Genomic DNA, 20,462 nt, shown 5'->3' on the forward strand with positions numbered 1-20,462 from the left:
TAATTCCCGTAATATCACTGAATGTAATGGCAATAGTAGTCACATAAACAAATATCAAATTTAAATTACACCTTTAAATTATACATATTTCCTTTAATTACTTCATTCTCAAAAAAGTTATTGAAATAGGTTCACAAATACTAATTAGCACAACATTGTAGCTAAAACACAAGACAATTTGACAAAACCAGCGACTATAAAAACACGAGCAGCAACGAAAACAACAGCGCGTGCTCGCAGCGCGTGGCAGACGAAACCACGTGACTCGAAGCGTCACTGCAGTTGGGTAACAATGACAGCTCTGATCTGAGAGCATTAGGTGGTTCAAAAAGTAAATTAGCATAGATTATAAGCCTTGTAGGTATATTGAAACAGTAAATGTAAGCTGGGCTTACGAAAAAAAATGTTGATATAACTACGGGGATTTTTTAAAATAAAAAACAAATTTCTGCAGAAACACTGCACAAAAATTGTCATAGACAGTCATTTTGGTGTCACCCCCTCTGATGGTGTCACCCGGTGCGTTCCACACCCCCCGCACCCCCCTAGTGGCGCCACTGCCTGGAGCATCACTCCACCCCTCCTGTGATGTTTGAATGCATCTATCACTCAATATTGTTACTCTGACAGCCCAAGGTACAGCACAATGTGGGCACGTTGTGACGCCTTCCCATTTCGCATGCAAATGATAAACATGCATTGCACATTCGATATTTTAGTCTTAAGCAATGGCTGTGGTTTAATAACACTATGTAACACGATTTTTGTTCCTGGGTAGTAAGTGTTCTTTTCTAATTGCTTATGCTTATGAAGGAAAAACACAAATGCACACGTTCTCACAGAAAATAGGTGGGGAATAAGCCATTTTCTGTACTTTTGAGGCATAAGCAATTTGGAAAACAACACTTGCTACCAAAAAACCAAAAAAAATTTGTAACAGTGGAATAAATGGTAACGGCAGGCGGCCGTTTAGGAATCTGCTAGAGTAAACTCGGCTCTCCTTAAGGCTTGAGATCTGGTCTTACCTGGTTAATATATCATTCCATTTGACTTTAGCATTGCTTCCTTAAGTAATGCAGGTGTCAGATTTACATCACTTTCTCATCCTTATTGTAAATGTAAAGTATTCGTGTATTTTACATAGCGACTCCCTTGTACACTTTTTACCTAAACATAAATACTTTTGACAAAAGCCAAAACACTGCTGTGAAATACTGAACATTTCATGTGCTCATTACATGTCCACATTTGCACTTTTTATTATAATTTCTTAGAAGTCAATATTTGTGTAAAACATGCTACCATCCAGCAATAACCATTATTAAATGTATCATATATGCTAGGGCTAATGGCGTGCTAATTTTTTGTTAATCCTGTTTTAAATCTATGATAAAAAAAAACGTAACACACCAATTTTCAAGCATATAGGTTTAATATTCAAAACAATAAAGTTAAATTTACAAAACATACATTCATTCATAAGGTATCTTATGGTGAGACCATACCGCAAGTTACACACAACACTCTTACTTGCTGTTCCAGAAACAATGTGGACTGTTAAAAAATATCCATAAAATGTTCTCCAGCGTTACATTTCAAGGATCACAAGTATGCCACCTGTGTCAGCCATTATCATCTCCCAAAAATTCGTTGGGGAATAATCGCAGAAATACTTTACAAAACAATGCTATCGTTCTCTATATGTACACAAGTGCTGTTTAAACTGCTCTTTATACAATTATGAAGGTCTGGTAAAAAAATAATAATTAAGGAGGAATATCCATTTCTTATTTAATAAGCAAAGACATACGTGCAGTTTACACAAAGCCGATTGTGACACGAGATAAATTGTCTGCAATGGACGTTTCAGAGCCCCCTATAAGGGGACTTTCCCACCGCAAACAAACGGGCGACTGTTACCACTGGGGTAGACACATGCACTGCTGCACCATCATCCACAACCACGAGCTCCTGTGGAGCTCTGTGCTGCCACCAACCCAGTCAGGGGGTGCAGCACTTCAGCCGCTCTTGGCCCCTGTGTTTATTACAAATGTAGTGAAGCGAAACTATGTACATTTCACAGCTTACAATTTATATATATATAAAACTCCCTGCAATAGCACAGAAAGCATTCCTGGTGAACTCCACCCTAAACTCGTTCTCAGCACAAGAAATCAAGTACGCACATGCTCTCCCTTATATGCATTAAACACTGTGTTACAAAACTACTGTCATTTGAGACTGACTGCATACTACCGGGTTTAGCATGTTTCTATTTTGAAGGGCTACATCGAGATAAAGCACAGATGTCAACGTGGACATACATTGGTCACATCCCAGTGGTCTTATACAGTGACGTACCCAAGCGCAAAACCTCTGAATTGTGTTCTTCATGTTCCATCTTTGTTCTTTTATTCCAAAAAATTATTGTAAACAAAAACACACGTCGTATATGTTAATGGAGCAGCAGGTGCATGCTTGTCGTCGGTGAGCATGACAATCTTTTTTGTTTTATTTACAAGTCCTGGATACAGCACCTACGTTTTAACATTGGCCTTGTATAGTGTCATGAACGTACAACAATTTACAGGCGTCTTCACCGATGGCTTGACCTTTGTACAGCATACCTGGCAGTGTGGATTACCCCAGGCTCTGAGGGTATTTGATTATTACAAAAATTGTAAGTCTTGGAGTGAAGTGATGTAGACAAATTGGGGAGTAGTGGCAAGAAGAGCATATTCCAGCTTCTGTTGAATTATCCAGAATTCTTGATTGCATCACAATCCTTCTATTAAAATTTCTGCTAAACTGATCACGTTCAGTTTCAGTCTTCTCAGATCAACAGTTTTCTTGGCGTGATCAAGTCTCGGTTTTTCTTAGGTGTTCAAATAACGATTCTTTGCAAGAGCTTGTATTCTTGTCTTAACAGTTCAGGGAATTTTGCATATACAGTATAAACATGCTCGAGGCCCCTCACAGCCGGCGGACTTGCAGCGGCATGCTAGTTTGCACGTACTGGACACCTTGCCTCACAGCGGTTCCCATCACCACCGGGATGGCCTGTGGGGAAAGTAAAGAGATAAATGTGCACGTGTTCGCGGTGCATAGTCTGGTATACCGAGCGCAAGCAGCCGAACCCCACTGGTGACCTCTGCGATGGGGCAAAGCCAAGCCAGTGAATCTTGAGGCTGCTTACTGGGCACAGCAATACACGCCTGTGACCCTAGTGTTTCTAGGTGAAGGTTGGTGGGGCCTGTGCATATTTGTTAAAAACCCAACCTCAGCAGGCTAGGCAATGCCCAAGAATCAAAATAAAGTCATTTTGCAAAAGCGTCTCTGCAGATATTTTCACGGTACCTCTTTTAATGCACGAGTTGCTCCATATGCGAAACAGTCTTTAAAAAATAAATTGGGCCAAGCATCTCAATGCAGGATCCTCCCATGTAACAGTTCCAAGACTCAGGGAGGGGTTTCTGGATAAATTACTTTATTCTCATTATGATTACCACTTACAATTGTGGGCTGTGTTGTCTGGATGAACGTTGTCTGTGGTTGCACAGGAATCAACTTTATGGGCTGGTTTGTGGATACGCTGGTCACTATCTGCAAACAAATGAGACCGTGTGGAATTAATCACGCACAGCAGAAAAGATGTTGATGCATAAAAGCAACTGGTTCACATTGGGGAGAAGTTTTGGGAAAGACACCACACGCCACAAAAGAGTTAGGTTGGAAGACACTAATCTCTACGATGCCATTGTTAGTGCGCACTGTCATTCATAATACCTGGGCAGTCGGGCTTGTTGGAATGAATTTAACCTGTGAGAAAATGCCAGAAAATGTATTGACTCACCACCATTGCAAAGGTAATATAATAAATTGCATTAATGTATGTATGTAAACATTCCTTCACACCGTACTTGGCCAACCGTGCTAATCGGAGGTGCGGGTTAAGTAGAAACTAAACACAGTTTTATGCCTCTTCATGTGCATTGAACATGAATAGGCATATACAATAAAACCACATCACTCCAATATGGATCACTCACAGGGCCATGCCAGTCTGCATAATCAGTACAGGGTCTAACTAGGGATGTGAGCAATCCTTGGAGCTTTAATGTGTTTGGGTAGGAAATGACAATGTATGGCGACATGCCATTTATATGAGGGGGTAATGCTAAATCCCCTCAAATGTCTGCAACCTACTTTCTGTACTACCTGCTAAATGCTACCTTTCTGATACAATATTTTTCACATCACTGGATATTCTTTGACATTCATATTCCCGCAGGCCTCAAAATGTTCTTACTGGTTATAACTCAATCTACAATTTCACCTACATGCGATTTAATCAGCATGATTCGCAAACAATGAATTATTACGTGCACATTTTGGAAGTGCATACTGTAAAGTGCAAGAAGCTATTTCAAGAGATGAATCGAATAACCACTACATTGCTTAGAGCACACAGTACGGCTTTACTATCTAAGAGACATTTCAACAAATGAGCGCGCTGCGTGAATGAATGACACATGGGGGGCGAGTGCCGCCACGTGGCGACGCAGCTGTGAGCAGGACGGTTGCCCCGCTCGGCGTACCGTAACGTTCTCCTGTCCCTTGTCCTTGACCTGCTCCTTCACCCCCATCGCCGTCGCTGCCGCCGCCACCACCACCGCCGCCGCCACTTTTCCCTCCGTGTGCGTGGCCGTGGAGGTGGCAGTAGCTACCTGCTGGGCCGTCACCTTTACCGCCGTCTCCGGCACCGCCTCTGCCTCCACCTCTGGCTGGGTGCTCGCTGCAGCCAGCCGCGGGGCACAGCAAGGGGACAAAACACACTCGTGGTCAAAAGCGATTGGGCAAAGCAATGAGGTTAGTTACTATTTATTTGCCCTTGCCAAAACCGAAACCAAATTAACCGGTGAGGAGACATTTCTAAGCCTCTCTCGTGAGTAATGTCTACTGTGGTGGACCTGCTATTGTTTAGGAACTGCTAGTAAAATTTGAACACTTCAGGGATTCCTTTGACTCGTAAGTTGACTTTAAACCCAAAAAAGTATTTTAGCTTTTGATAATTCATTCATGAGGGTGAATCTACTTGCAAACAGAAGAATATTTTAAACCTCCTTTACAAAATGTTGAATATATGCATTTCAGATGCAATGACTCAGTAAAAATTAGCTAAATGTAACAGATTCTATCCAATGACAGTTAAAATCAGGTTACTCCTGCCAAAACGGCAAACAACTCGCAGGACACCATGTCAGTTACTGGCATAGCAGTGAGTTACTACTCGTTCATTTACATGTGACGAGAATAACCTAAGTTATTTCGCCTGTTCCTGGAATCTCAGACCGAGTGTTGTGAATTTGGAAACCCAGAATTAGCGAGCACTGCAAGAATCCAAATGAAACCAAACCGGCGTGCGTACCGAGATGGGCGGGTTGAGCCCCACCTGACTGCGTGCAGGTCTTCATGTGCTCGGGCCAGTGCGCCTGCTGGCAGGGGTAGTCGCAGTAGCTGGTGTTCCAGCAGCAGTAGAAGATTGCCTCCTTGCGGCAGTAGGCACACCACTGCTTCTTCTTGGTCTCCTCCACCACGGCCAGCTTCTCGATCTCCGTCTGCTTGCGCACCTCGCCCATTAGCCGGTCTCGCTCCTGCTCGAAGCTCTGCCGCATCTCCGCCATGGTGAGCTCTGAGGGAAGAGGACGCACGCGCACGCTCCCCTCAGCACGGGGCCCCCCGTGGCAGTGGATGCTCAATAAGTGAGCGTCAACATGGTCAAAGTGAACATGGGTTGGTGCCCATAGCAGATCCCGTGCCAGTGGTGGAAAATCCACTTTCCTATGGTATAACAGGTCTGTCAAAAATATTTTCGAGGCCCAAGGCAAATTGCCAGATGAGGCCCCTTCTCATTTCCCCTCCATGGCCCTTTGATGTCCCCTTGGACCTGAAGTCTGGGGTAAAATGCCCCAACTGCCCCTCCCTTTATGGCCCTGATGACGGACAGCACTGTCTGTGGAAAGTCAATCATGGTTGTATTATGGACAGGCATGCCCTGCCCATTACAATTCCCACCACTGGCTCAAGGCTGCAAAACAAGAGGATGAGCACTGCTCTCCACACTCATTTATGAGGAATTTTTTTTTAAAGAAATATGTTGAACTTCTTTCGCACCGCACATTGCAAACCGTGCTCAACAGAGGTGTGAGGGAAGGACAACAAACCAATCAACAAATGTGAATATTTGTACTTAAAAAAATCCTTTTAAATACAATAGGCTTCAATTATCCTCGCTAATGACGGGGAGGATGGCCGCGGATAATTTAAAATCGCCGATAATCCACAAATATCCATTTTCCGTGGATCTCTATGCCAAAAACCACTAATATAGGTATAAATTAAGTTTAAATGAAGAAAATAGAGTTTGTTAATGAACAAAAAAAATGTAGTAAAGAATCGACGGATCAATACATGTTTTAGTTTAAGCATGAATAAACATTTCCAAGAATAAAAAATGTTTTTAGATTATTCATTTTGGTTAAGGTAAAATCCACGAGTTATTCATTTATGTAAAAATTTCAGGTTCGGGGTTAATCCGCAAATCGGATAAACCGCACGCGGATAATTATAGAGAGTCTACTATACGTGGTTTGTTCTCATTCACCCACACCTTTGATTAGCACGGTCGGCTACGTATGGTGGAAAATAAGTGTATTGGTCAAAATAAAGGTAGTTAAAAACAACATGAACGCTGCCAATTTGGTCAGCGCATTGGATTGCACCAGGGATTATGTGTGTGATTCCAACGGTAACTTGCCTGCATTGTGCTTCATTTCCAACAACTCCTGTTGATGAAGCCACTGAAGCTTTTCAATTTCTATCCTTAACTTTCTTATCTGTGGAAAAGGAAATTCCGTAGATGAATACAGCACAACAATCGCGGGGATTATGGACACCCAACGTTCGTACTGTGGTAGCCCATGGGCGCCCAAATATCAGATATTATACTTTTCCGTACCACTTGGGGTGGCAAAACTTCAGTGGTAGTGATATTTATATGTTCATTACAAATGAGTGGATTATTTCGAGTGGAATAACGATGCATCCATTCAAGTATAGATTTTTAAGCTAACGATATCAGATTCATATATGTTATAAGTTATGGGATCACGTGACCCCTGTAACCACTAGACGTGGTTACATTTACCACAATGTTCACAAAATGTTCACCCTGATTTTACGGGACATTTAATTATCAGGGTGTTGGAGGGGGGGACAATACACATGTTATTGGGCCAATAAATATATCTCATGTTTTGCCACCTCAGGTGCTAGAAAGTAATGCTCCAGCCCATGGACTATTGCAAACAAGGACTAGCACTCTGCAACCATTGCTATAACCTGGACACACCACAGCATTGCTTATTAAACAGCACAGGCGACTGCTGTGACACGGGGAGGCTTGAGCATTCCATTTGCGTAAGAGTGCGCATGCAAACAAAGCTCTACTTTCCCTTACCATAGTCTGTCAAACGAACAGGGCAGGGAGAAGATAACTTTCCCTGTCCTCCCCCCACATCACCCTGGGTGCCTCCCTCAAGCAAGCCACAGAAATCTTTCTCAACCAGTAAAGGCAGGCAAAGCAGCTGCGATGTCTCTGTCTGATTCACATTGGTATAAGACGCTACGAAAGGCCCAGAGAAAGGCAGGCAGTCTTTACCTCCGCTAGAGTGTTTCCAGAAGAACCCGAAGACAGATCGTTGTACATCTCCGTTACGGTGCCTTTGATGGCTTCCATCATCTGCTAACAGAACGCATTAGAAAGCAATGAGCTTAGCCCTTGCTTCCGGGCCGACCCGATAACCCGTCTAAGTCACGCAACCTGCATGGGTAAGGAATGAAGTATTTGTCAGTAACACTGCTCCTCCATTGCCACTTGAGCTTTTTCTCTACCACCAAGGCTGCTGTTTTATAGCACTATGCCGTGGTAGAGAATTACTGTAAATTTTAACTGCTTGCCTGACCAAAGAGTGAAAAATAGGAGTTAATAATTGGAAATGAAAAAAGAAACAAAAAAAAAATGTAAATGAAATGAAGCTGAAAAATGGTAACAGAATGACAATGGCAGACAAGATAACCCTCCTAAGCTATGTGCATAACTTTACATTTTGCTGTCGCTGTGTTTGAATTGTTAATGTATAACTTAGCTGGCATACATTGGCTTAATCTGAATTGCAATGGCTTCATTACTACTGCAACATATAAACCAATTTTTTGCAAACTAAGACCGCACTATTCATGCGAGCAACTATTATGGAATGAACTATCGTTTCTGAGCCTCCCTTCAGAGCCTCCCTTTCATTTCAAATCTCTACACACACCTTACCTTGCCAAGCACTGCGACAGAGACAACAGCTATTTTTACACAAAAGAAAATAAACTCCAGAGCAACCAATCGTTCTGACGATACAAAATAACCTACCGTCATTCATTCAGGTAGGTTATGATTTGTAATCAGTAGTGTACCGACAGATCGATGACTCGATTAAAATTTACCTTACACCCACAATGCATGGAATGAATTGTGAGTTAACTAGTTCACTAAAACGTGACTGCTGCGGCTACTGGGGGCCCATTACATTCACCATAAATGCAGTGAACTGGCTTATTTTCTTTTGTGTAAAGAGGGCTTCCGTAAACCAACCATTTAGCCCAGTTGCAAGCCAAACCCATGCACGCATCAGCGAGACTCGTCTCCCCGCACCTTGCTCGTGTACTTGGCGATGTCAGCCGCCACCTCTGCAGAGTTGCTCCCAACGCTGGTAGTTTCGGCTTTGGAGAGGGGGGGGATATTAGCACCCCCTGCGCCCCCTGCTGCTCCTCCTGCCCCACCACCGCCCCCACCCTCGCCAGTTGCAGGCAACTTCCGACTCCCGGCAGATGAGGTTGCTCCCGAAAACGAGCTGGTAACCAGGGTGACTGTCGCCGTGGTGACAGTTGGGGTGGATTTTGGGGGTGGTGCTGGCAGGATATCTTTCTCCTGGGTGGCTGCATTATGAACAAGCAAGGGGGGAACACAGACATGGAGTACATGTTATGCATAATACAAAGGCGCAATTTTACTAGTGCTTGAGTGGCCTTGTTAACAATTCACTGAATGAAGGAAACTATGTATTACATAATAGCATACATTTTACGATTATACTGGTGTTTTAAAATTCGATGCATTTCTCTTGCAAATCAAATCTCCTAACAAGTATATCTGAACCCGTTTTACTGTAGACTGTAAATAAAAATGGTCACGATGACAAAAACATTACCGATGATGTCGGAGACGATTACAGAAATATTGCTGATTTTTATGACAGTAATGACAAGACGATAAAAATGGACGATTAACGATAACGGCAACGATGTACATATTTGCGAGTATATTTTCAGGCCTTCTGACCTTTAGTTGCCTGCCTGGTGGCGTAGCGCGAGCCCATCCCTTCTCGCTGTTGCTGCTGCTGCCTCTGCATCCGCTGGTTGTGCCACTTCTGTGAGGACGTCTGGAACTTGCCGGGGACTGCCCAGGAAGACGAGCGAGTGGTTGTTGTGGTGGATGTGGTGGCGGTGGCGGCGGCAGCGGCAGCAGACCCACTGGGAGTAGTACCCTGTCCTGCAGCGCTGTCCTTGGGCAGAAGCAGCCGCTGCTTCTTGATGGGACTCACGACTGCCACCGTTGCAGGGGTGGCTGGGGTGACAGATGAGGTGGAGACGATGGCTGGTGGGGAGGTGATGGATGGCGAGGCGGAAGGAGAGGAGAAAGACGAGGAGGACGACGGCTTGGGGTTTGCAGTGGAGGTTTTCTCCTTACCAGTGGATGAGGGCTCGAGGAGCTTGGCCGCTGGTGGGGGGCCTGCCGAAGAGCTGGCACGATCTGCAGTGACATATACGCGCATAGCACAGGCACGCTGGGAAAAGCTCTGTAATGACGTTTAAAACAATCAACTCTTAGATCTGCCTATGAGTACAGTGAAACCTTGGGATTGCGAGCATAATTCGATCCGGAAACGTGCTTGTAATCCAAAGCACTCGTATATCAAAGCGAATTTCCCCATTAGAAATAATTATTCGTTCCACAACTCAAAAATATTCATATAAAAATGATTAATACAAAATACTGTATATTTGTATTTAAAATTAATATAAAGTAATCAAATGTATTAATGAAATGTAATCGTGGCTGGTGTGAGGGAGACGAGAGAGGGGAGAGGAGGAGGGGGGTTATTGTGTAGGACGACTTTCACTGTCAGTAACGGAATCACTGCCATCTGTTGGCTCACTGTAATCTTTTTCTTTTTGTGCGACTTTAACAAGGAACCTATCCAATGACTTGCTTTTGCCTCCTTTTGAGGAGGCAAAAAGCATTGTTGCAGTACAGTTACTAAAGAACAGTAACTACACTTGGACACAAAATAAAAAAATGCTTTACGCACACACACGTGGTCACAACACTATAGTAAACAGTCTACACTCGCATGGATGTTGACCATACGAGTGAGGCACGCCGACTGAGACCGAGCATGGGAGATGATTAACCACAATCCCGCAGCGAGAGAGAGAAGAACCATTGGCTCAGTTGATCACGTGACGCTCGGCAGACAAAGCGTATACTGTACATACGGCTCGTATTGCAAGACCTCGCTCGTTTATCAAATTATTATTTATTTAAAAAATTTGCTCGTCTTGCAAAACACTCGCAGACCAAGTTACTCGCAATCCAAGGTTTCACTGTTTATAGTAATATTCAAATGCACTTACGAGCATGAGGCAATGTCTGCTTACAATAAAATTAACTTGACAGAAAATAACTCTTCTATGCCACTCCTCGGCGCACTTTAACAACCCAACTTTCATAGCCATTTCTCTTGTTCGTCTTTTGCGTGGGAAACAAGGCTACAGCGCAGTGCCGCCCCCCCCCACCACCCATGTTCCGCGTAAAGCGGCCAAAGGCACAGCACAACAAGCGACTCACTGTTTGTGCTACGCTGCGTGGAATTTGAGGGTGCCTCTTTTCGGGGTGGAGATCGGCTCGTCTGTTTCCCTGTCTCGCCATTCCTGCCCTTTCGCCGTGAGGATGGCGGGGGTGCTCCCCTTTCATCGCGGCTCTCCTCCCCCAGGTCAATGACGAGCTCGCTCTCCGAGTCGCTGTCCAGGCCAAGGGAGTGCGGCGAGTCTGGGTCGTCGTCGTCGTCATCGTCGCCGTCGTCGTCATCCTCCTCCTTGCAGGGAGCCGCCCGCACACGCAGGGAGCGATGTGCCTGCTTCTCATCAGCATCGCTTGGGCTGCTCGAAGCTGCATCCCTCCGTCCGGAGGGTTTCTCCTTGCCCGCTTTGTCCTGCCTGGCGCTCATATTCCCGTTCTAGTAGCCGTGAAAACGCATTCAAAATAAACGACAAAAGACACTATGGTGAGATAGCTATTTTTAATATTAATTTTAATAATGTACAGCGCTTCCCCACACAGTGTCAATCGTAGGGGTTATTTGAGAGTACTTCAAAACGCTAATCAGCGTGGGTTGGTGAATGAGAATATTCAAGACTGCTTTATGTCTCACTGATTATTAACATTAGCTTTAGCTGGGAATACAACTCCTGAATTAGCAAATAGAATAAAAATAATCAATTGCATTTTACGTAAATTTTTGGACATCAGCCTATCAAGCCATGTATTGTCCTGTAGTATACAAAAACTACCACACACTGCACCGTGAGGGATCACAAAGATTGGAATTTGACAAACACTGGCCAAGTCATTCCTTAACAAATTTCAGACTCCCTTAATGGACTGGACTGGCTTCTTGTTATTTGCAGCAGCGGCACGTGGCCTGGTCTCCACAAGTACTAATCACCTGGTGGGGGGGGGGGGGATGCGGTATCACATGAATGTCTGAATAGAATGGAGGCTCCCTTAAGAAACTGGCATGCTTCACGTTATATCTGTGTGCAGCCAGCCAAGTGTCCTGGACCCACCCTTACGACTCACCTGGCTCAGATCCTGCTTGACACCACCGCTGTCACTGGCCGCCGTCTCTTCTCTGCCAGCACTGTTGCCGCCGCCGTCCCCCTGCGCAATGGCGCCACCCCCGAGTCCTCGGCCTCTGCCGTCCGCGCCCAGTGCGCCCGGTGCCGAGGCGGCAGAGGCCGCCACGCGCCGCGCCCGTCGAGCAGCCAGGCCCCTCTCGTCGTCGTCCTCGGCGACGCTGTCGGCCTCACTCTCGCTCGAGTTCTCCGACATCTCCCAGTCGCTCTGCTCCTCGGATGCCATCTTCTTGATGCCTGAGTTGGTGAGCGGGCAGTTTCAAGGAGACATAAACAAGCACCTTTAAAAATGGCAAAAGGTTAAACGTCCCGTTTTGTGTAGGAACACACGACATGTCATGCTCCAAAACGTGCAATGAATTTTTATACACTTTGGTTATCTTGAAATGTTTTCCTAGTTAACTAATTTCCTAAAGCCCATACAAAATACTATTAGTTAAACCACAACAAGTTAACAGCTGTGGGATATTACCTGTTGTTATCATGAACATCAGCAACGACCAAAGGCCCTTCAGAATGTACCCAAGTATCACAGGTTTAAACAAGGGTCACGGCACGCTGTAACCTGTTCATATTACACTGGCCGTATAATGAACTAGGCACCAAATGCTAAAGGTAGCTGTCAGTCCAAATAACACCAAAAAGGAACTAGGCACCAAATGCTAAAGGTAGCTGTCAGTCCAAATAACATCAAAAACATTCAAAGGAGAGGTCATCAAGGCAATACCACGACACTTTGCCCTAATTTGTTCCATTAAAAGTATAAACTTATGTGTTTCATGAGCATGTGGCTGTCTTCCTGTCTCCTCTTCAAGATTACATCTACAATGCCATGACATTTATAGCACCCTCGTGCACGAACTTTTTATCGTTGCTTTGTTCAATTTCAGTGGGCAGTTGCATAACACACTTAAAAGCGCAATTTTCCATTTACAGCAGTTTTCTGTAAATAAAATGCAAGGTATTGGTAAGAAAAGCTTTGCTTAATGTAGTTGTTTTGCTGATACTGCTTGGCATCTGGGGGGGGATACTGGACAACCCACGAGGGGAAAGCAGTCAAAATTCTGTCCGGATGACTTCAAAGCAACGCTGCGCTGCCATCTCCTGACCACCTAACAGCCCCAGACCTACAATAGCCGATAATGCTGGTGGTTACTTATGAAAGTACTACGCTTTACCCGACGTGACTTCCCTGGTCCCCATGGTGCACTGACCATGACGGTAACATAGTAACTACTCCTGCCTCGCTCAGTCTACTAACACGCATAGGCAGGAGGGGGGGGGGGGTGTTATAAATAACAGGTGGCTGTACCGAGGGAGGCTTTGCAGTTGGCGATGGTCTTGTCGAGGTTGAGGAAGAAGCTATTTTTGATTTGTTTCTTTGGCGACGGGGCCATGGCAACGGGCGCGGCGCTCTGCTGCACGGTCTCGCTCAGCGCCTCCAGGTCCATCTCCGCCTTGCTACGGTCTGGACGAGTTCGCAATCAGAACAGAGGGCACACGCACGCCGGGTGAGTGTGCTGCTGCTACAGCAGAGCGAGATTCAAAAGGGAGGCGATGGACGTCGATGTTTCGTGACGCAACCCCGAACGGAAACAAGGTGTCTCGTTTGTGCAGCAAGCAGGCTGGTATTTTACTATGCATGTTGCGGTTTGCCCTCCCTCAAAATTGTATGAATCGCAACAATTTGACATCGCGATTTGACTTAAGAATCAATGCTTGAAACAAATGTGGTAAATTCTGTGCTTCTAGTACCTGCAAGGTTTACGTGAAACAATTACATACAACACATATATACGAACTGAAATGTATTGATTCTGACACGCACGTTTTAAGAGTAATAATCTATTTTAATCGATATATCTATAAAGAGCTTCACATTTTTGTAACACATCCGTGACATTAATATGCACAAAAATATAACGTGCCATCATGTTGGACATACGAAGTAAGATTTAAAATTCTGTTATATACATAGCCGTGCACCCTGTTTCACCTTACCCAATCCACAAAGCATTCTGGGTCTACATAAGCCTAATATTATGGTGGGGATTCTCTCATAATGACAGGCATGTCAGTGTTATTGTATATGACCAATGAAGAGCAATCGTTAGAGATTCAGTTCAAATTATTTAACCATTAAATTGGTTTGTTTTAAGAGTGAATTGCACAATCACCACCTTAAAATTTAGATATGGGGCAGTGCGAAAATTGTACGGTCCATAATTTGTTGTTCATGGCAGAAAGTTTCAGAATCCCCAATTCAAAGGATATGGCTAGGTGGCACTAAATTAGTTTGCATCCTGTATTTAACCCGGAGCCAATATGAAACAGCACTGCCCATTTTGCAAACGCGAACTGGGTTACATCAAGAACAATAAGAACACAATATTTAGAAACCATTTAAATAACAAATATACTAAATGTGTGAATAGAATATGTGAATAATACCAAATAAAAAGGTAAATTGCACTTAACACATAAATACATTACAAGCTACAAAATTCCTTAAGGAAACGAAAGTGTCGAGGTAATGGGAGAACATTTCACAAAATATGATTAAATGTAACCAAAATGGTTCGGGAAAAGTCAGAAAACGTTAAAACAGTCAATTTAAAAACACATTACAAGAGTTTTTACATCAAGCCTCTTGCTCATCCACGTTTCTTCAAACTCGGCTATGAATGCTCGACATCGTGGGAGGTGGAGCCGCCTTTGCACTTCAGGCAGGTAATAAGGGCAGCCGCTGCAACCCGTGTGCTGGGTGCGAGAGAGGCAGTGGCCGCACGGCCGCTCACCCAGCTTGAGGTTGAGGATGCTGCTGGCCGGTGAGGTGCGGGACAGCTTCTCCGATTTAGGAATCACATTGCGGCTTGATGACGAGATGGAGGAACCCGGGCTCTCCACCTTAAGCGAGCCCTTGAGAGTACTCGGTGACCCTGTAGACCCACATGCAACAAAGCGTGCTATTGCTATAGAACACGGGCACAGAGCTGTGTCACGTAAAGCAGGCAAATTTTAAAAACACGTTTTTATGGCGTTCAAAATGGACGCCAAGCACTACTAATAGATAATAATGGTCACTACCATAATTTTAGGTGAAGAAACAAACTTCGCACAGATTAATTTAGCGCTCTATTTAAAAGTCAAACCACAATCCCCATTCTTTGCCGCACACACACAAAGAGCATGCACGAGTCAGCAGTGGATCCGCTGTTTGTGATGTGCGGTACGCACCCCGGTCTCCCTCCGTCTCAGCATCCGAGCCCGTGGGGACTGACGACACGTTGCTGAGCGGGGAGCGCGTGCCCACGGAGGAGGCGTGCCCGCCGTAGCCCAAGGAGCCACCTGACATCCCCAGACGGCTCAGCACCACCTTGGGTGAGGCAGCCATGTCAAAGGACAGCTTACCCCGCTCGACCTCCTCGTCTGCAAGGCACGGGATGTTGGCGGGGAGGGGCACACACACGCACCAACGGAAGCAAGCACTGTTAAGTGACATCTTACGAATCATACACGACCAACTACACAAGCAGGTTCACATGCAAAGGGACAATAAAAACGATCATCATGCTTACAAACGCACTCACGGAAATGCAAGTGGGCACTCGTGTCAACAATCACAAGGCATTTTCTTATGACAATGTGCAAGGATAAGCGCACAATGCACGCAACCATTACCTTACAAAAAAAACACATGCAACAGACATGCCATTACCCATGTAAACACACGGACAAAAAAATTTCTTTTGAAAAATCAAATGCTAACACAAACACAAGCCAAGTCGATTTATTTCAGGTCAACATGTGGCACCTTTCTGGCACAAATCTGCCACTCAAAAAGCCACAAACCATAAAATGCCGTGCAAAAATAATAACACGCGATAAATATTTTCACGCTGGCAGCTTAAAATTCTTTGCTGTAGATGCCTTTGTACAGTTCTGTCATTTAATACATAATTTTAAACAAAAGGGCTATTCATTTTTATATAGAAGTCAATTCACTTTCAATTATTGCTTTCCAGTAATCCAACTGCGGTGAAATAATATATTCATGTTGCACGGACAAATTGAACTGCCAAACTTTATGCGTGCTAATAATAGCACCTGGCCATATTCTACTGGACACTTAAGCCATGGAGGATAAAATTGAAAACACCAGTTATCTATAATTAGCAGTAATTGGACAAATTAGTATTACATCTTGGTCAGCGCTGATAAAATTAGTGCTATGCTGACAATTATTCTGCTTTAGGATCTTATATATCACACCTCCGAATTCGCACCTCCGACCTCTTGACCGGAAATTGTTTTTTCCGTTTTGTGAAATTTGCCTTAGAAATTGTGTTATATGATTGTTATTATCATAACACAACCAAAGAAAATCCACAAAAAAACAGGATAATCATGTTTATTTCACACATTTAAAACATGCAAACCAAAAATCAAAAATTTAAATTGAATTATAATCTAAGTTGTGGGTCAACTCAACGACTCGGAGCTGATAAAATACATTACGCGTCATTTTCATAAAATTTTACCAAGATACATTTATGAGTCCATACGCAGGATCAGTTTGCTGTTCAAAAACAAACACTGTTGGAATACAATTGTTCAGAAATCCATTGGATGATTATTATCATTTATAATTATTATACTTGTTTAACCAGGAAATCCTCACCGAGTCACATGACTCTTTTTCAGGAGAGTCCTACCAAGGTTTTTGCAGAAGGGGGTGATGATTGCTATTTCTAATACCAATTGATGGTTTTAAATGTTATTTTACGGTGGTGAAACAACACCATTTGTCAATATATTTATTTCATTTAATATTGCCCAAACTACACAAATTGGCAAAACATCACAACAGAGCACACGGCCGGTAAACAATCTTGATACGAAGCAAGGCTGCTGTTCCGGTTAATTAAAGAACACTACTGCTGTTCTCATCTCTGTGGGTGTCGGTGGCACAGGCAAACGTCTCACCTGGACTGGGCTGCATGCCGCTCCCGGGGTCTCGCAGGATCTGGAAGCGCGTATCGGGCGTGTAGGGCGTACGGTACTGCGCGTAGTTGAAGAGGCCGAAACGCCGGCGGATGTTCTCCACGTACACCTCCATCTCAGACATGGCGTTATTGAAGATGCCGCGAGCTTTCTTCACCGAGAAGGGAATCTCCTTGGACATCAGGTAGCAGTTGCTGACCGGCACCCACGCCCTGCATGCAGGCGTGACAATCAACGAGGTCAACACTAGCGATAAATACACGACTACATACTTAGCCTTCTCTTAGGGTGGGGCTTCTCAAACTGCAGGCCTTAATTATTATATATTTTTTAAACATATATTTTTTTACCAGTCATCAGCTGTAAGGTGAAATTATTAAATTAGCATTTAATGGCCTTTTGTTGTAGGCTCCTGCAGGGCTTTGTTGTCAGCAGAGGGCAGTGCAGAAAGATGCAATGTTGTACTGTATGTACTATGCTCCAATGTCTATGCTCTCACCCTTCACCAACCAGCATGGTGACGTATGGTCAAACAACCCCCACGACAGTGGGGGGGGGGGAGGCTTTCGTCCAGCAAAGAATTGACAAAAGTCTGTAAAGTATTATTATCGCTTATTAATAATCATTCATTTGGTGAGGCATATGTAGTAGCAGCATATGGACGTATTGGCCGTACACAAGTGCACCATAACTCTGGTCTTCATACAACAGTCCGAAATCTAAATTTGAATCCGCAAATCTGCTTATCAGTCTTTAATTGACACTGTCGCCAAGTTTGATGCAATTCGAAGGTTTATTCAGTCGACTGAGACTTGCTGAAAATGTCAACATTGACCGTTGATTTAGTTCCGGCCTACACAATTTTTTGGGCCGACCAGGAGGGCGAGGGCCCGGAGCAACAGCAGCAGCTTTCTTGCCTGCCTTACAAGCCTGAGGTGGGACTGGAGCATCATCACCTTCGTCGTCTTGGACCGCCGATGGATAGTACGGCAAGTAGAGCGTTGGGATTGTGTCGTACTTCTCCTGAATGCTTTAGGGTTAGGAACCATCTGACCAAGTCTAGGGCACTAGTCAAATCTGTCTAGGGCACGAGTCAAAACACGGAGCCAATTGCCATCAGCCTGGGAGCTATGTGGCAACAGACTGTGAAGCTTCATGTTCAGCTGCTCATAACATTAACCTTCCGACTGCTTCGAAATCACGAGAACTGAAATTTGACGCACCCCTCAAGACTCTGACCAGGGTTGAAAATCGCCGGAAAATAAATAATTGCAAAAAATGTAAATAAAAATGTATACCATGCACCAGTGTACCACCAATACGTTCATATACAAGACATGTTTATTGATCACAGCATATAAGGCACTCCTGTTATAAATTCTGTACTGCAGCATAAACTTTTATGCAGGTGATTTGTAATACATGGACAGCCCCTTTTGTCAATCCACTGCTGTTGGCGGAGGGCCTCCCCATGCCTTGTGGGTCTTGGGGATTATTTAACCAAACTCCACCAGTGAAGGTGGGAAGCATAGATTTGGAAGCATAATCGTATTTATCGGCATTAACCACTGCCGCTCACCAAGCCCACCTTTGTGGCCTATTATGACTAAGCCACCTGTAATGCCCCTGATTTCGTCAGGTCTCGAATGCTAAGTGTGCTTGAGCCTGCATAGTGCTTGAATGGGCGACGACCATGTATGACAGGTTACTTTTGGCTGTGGGGATGCTGATGTCTAGTTGCTTAATTTAACATGTTCAAGAGATTCCATATGCCATCCTTCAAGGTATCCATCTCATGCTTTTATTGTGCGGTAACATACTGAAGTGTATCTTGCCATTTGGATTAAGAAATTCTGCATTATTGCTTGCATAAACGTTTCTGCTACAATAGCATTCAAAAGAACAGGTCACTTGCAAGCTGTGATCTCATCCGCTGTTTACATGTACAGTATATCAACAAAGCGAACTGAACGTTAGACTACACAATATATGCTCTCCTCCAGAAACTGGCCACAGGCAGTTCCAGGGAGATCTGATAGAAACTGCAATTTTTGATACTTAAAACAATGTTGCAATAGCATCGACGATTCTTGAGAAACAAATTAGATATGAGGCTGCAGAAATCAGGCAAATAGTGATGATTCACTGAGGACAGGGTGGGTGGAGGGTGAAGTGTTAGATTCTTTCTTGCTAAGCTGTGTCCTTGGGCTGTCCAACATGGGTTTCAAGCTGCTTTTATTCAGAAATGTATTTAAAATTATGGTCAAACATTCCATAATCACTCTCTCGCAAGGTCACTGTAACATTTTATTAAAGTGTATTCTACAGTAGAAAGGTCGAAGTGATGTCACCAGAGCTTCTAATAACTCGCTTGACCCGGGTTTTGAAGTCTTTTTTTTATCTAATTCACAAAATACTAAACTTTAAATCGGACAAACTGGGGAACCACCTCGGTGCTAGGCTTGGGAAAATTGCGCTCTCCCTCCTTCCTATGGTCACGCACTACAATTTTATCAATTCAATTAAGAACAGAATCTTCTCTAACCTGGATGAGGGTAACATGAATATAGCCTTTGCATGAAACATAATTTGCCAATTACCATGCATGCTTTTGGATGAATACACCCCAAGTATCATTATATATCAATGAATTGTTAAATACCTACTGGGTATGAAGCTGTTTGATTATAGATTAAATCATGCTTTAGTTTTTGCACAGCACAACACTTGTTGAACTGCAGGACTGAGAGACGGTGATGGCTTGGGAACAGCTTCATCCAGCAGTGGACAGATTATGGCTGAGGATGACACTTGCAGAGACTTACCGGTCATGCTGGCCAAAGAAGCGCACATCCACTTGTCCATCCCGCTCACGCAGGGCCTTGGCTGGCCAGAACGGAAAGCCCTTGAGCTTGGCCCAAACCAATGGGTGCGGGATGCTCTGTGAGCCAACAACATCGACATGCCAATTTACACGCCGAAGCCTCGATATAAACTCCGAGTCTCTCCTGCTCAACGAGCGTGGGATGGTGCTCATCTTCTTTTTACCCCAAGTGGTGGAAATTCCACATTTCTATGGTGGACGGCAGTTTCTCCCAAGGATGACTGCAGCTGATTTCCATAAAACTGGCGCTCATTTTAATCAACCGCAGATGGATCAAAAGGCGAGTAGGAAAAAATCCAGCATATGAACTTGCAGCCTTCCAATTAATGGTGGATTGATAGATTCAGTCCCGTTGATTAGATAAATGGTCACAATTCGGGCTTTCGATTTAAATGAAAAATAATTTATTTTGTAACACTGAGAATGGAAGTGCCTCTGGTGGCCCATTAGTTATCTTGTTTTGGCAGAATCAAAATTTGTAGAATCT

At 44.1% G+C, this 20,462-nt stretch overlaps 1 protein-coding gene across 16 annotated transcripts in view; it reads right to left on the reverse strand.

Annotated features, from left to right (window-relative positions):
• Positions 1-1,413: 1,413 nt before the first annotated feature.
• The window catches only part of LOC144718994 (MYND-type zinc finger-containing chromatin reader ZMYND8-like), a 64,046-nt gene continuing 44,997 nt past the window's right edge, over positions 1,414-20,462 (reverse strand). For 10 of the 16 annotated variants that reach the window (XM_078594695.1, XM_078594694.1, XM_078594693.1 and 7 more), the window contains 16 exons: positions 19,917-20,032; positions 17,074-17,303; positions 15,325-15,516; positions 14,886-15,026; positions 13,400-13,555; positions 12,032-12,324; positions 11,021-11,408; positions 9,452-9,922; positions 8,765-9,048; positions 7,721-7,804; positions 6,818-6,896; positions 5,429-5,692; positions 4,599-4,795; positions 3,787-3,819; positions 3,514-3,603; positions 1,414-3,060 (listed from right to left, as the gene is read on the reverse strand). In XM_078594695.1, the coding sequence (XP_078450821.1) occupies positions 2,974-3,060; positions 3,514-3,603; positions 3,787-3,819; positions 4,599-4,795; positions 5,429-5,692; positions 6,818-6,896; positions 7,721-7,804; positions 8,765-9,048; positions 9,452-9,922; positions 11,021-11,408; positions 12,032-12,324; positions 13,400-13,555; positions 14,886-15,026; positions 15,325-15,516; positions 17,074-17,303; positions 19,917-20,032 (3,105 nt within the window). In that variant the 3' untranslated portion in view covers positions 1,414-2,973. The remainder of the gene's footprint in view (positions 3,061-3,513; positions 3,604-3,786; positions 3,820-4,598; positions 4,796-5,428; positions 5,693-6,817; positions 6,897-7,720; positions 7,805-8,764; positions 9,049-9,451; positions 9,923-11,020; positions 11,409-12,031; positions 12,325-13,399; positions 13,556-14,885; positions 15,027-15,324; positions 15,517-17,073; positions 17,304-19,916; positions 20,033-20,462) is intronic. The other 6 variants (XM_078594685.1, XM_078594683.1, XM_078594684.1 and 3 more) reach the window with 6 other exon arrangements.

The sequence above is a fragment of the Lampetra planeri genome, chromosome 5, assembly GCF_965212315.1.
Source record: "Lampetra planeri chromosome 5, kcLamPlan1.2.h2, whole genome shotgun sequence".
NCBI lineage: Eukaryota > Metazoa > Chordata > Hyperoartia > Petromyzontiformes > Petromyzontidae > Lampetra > Lampetra planeri.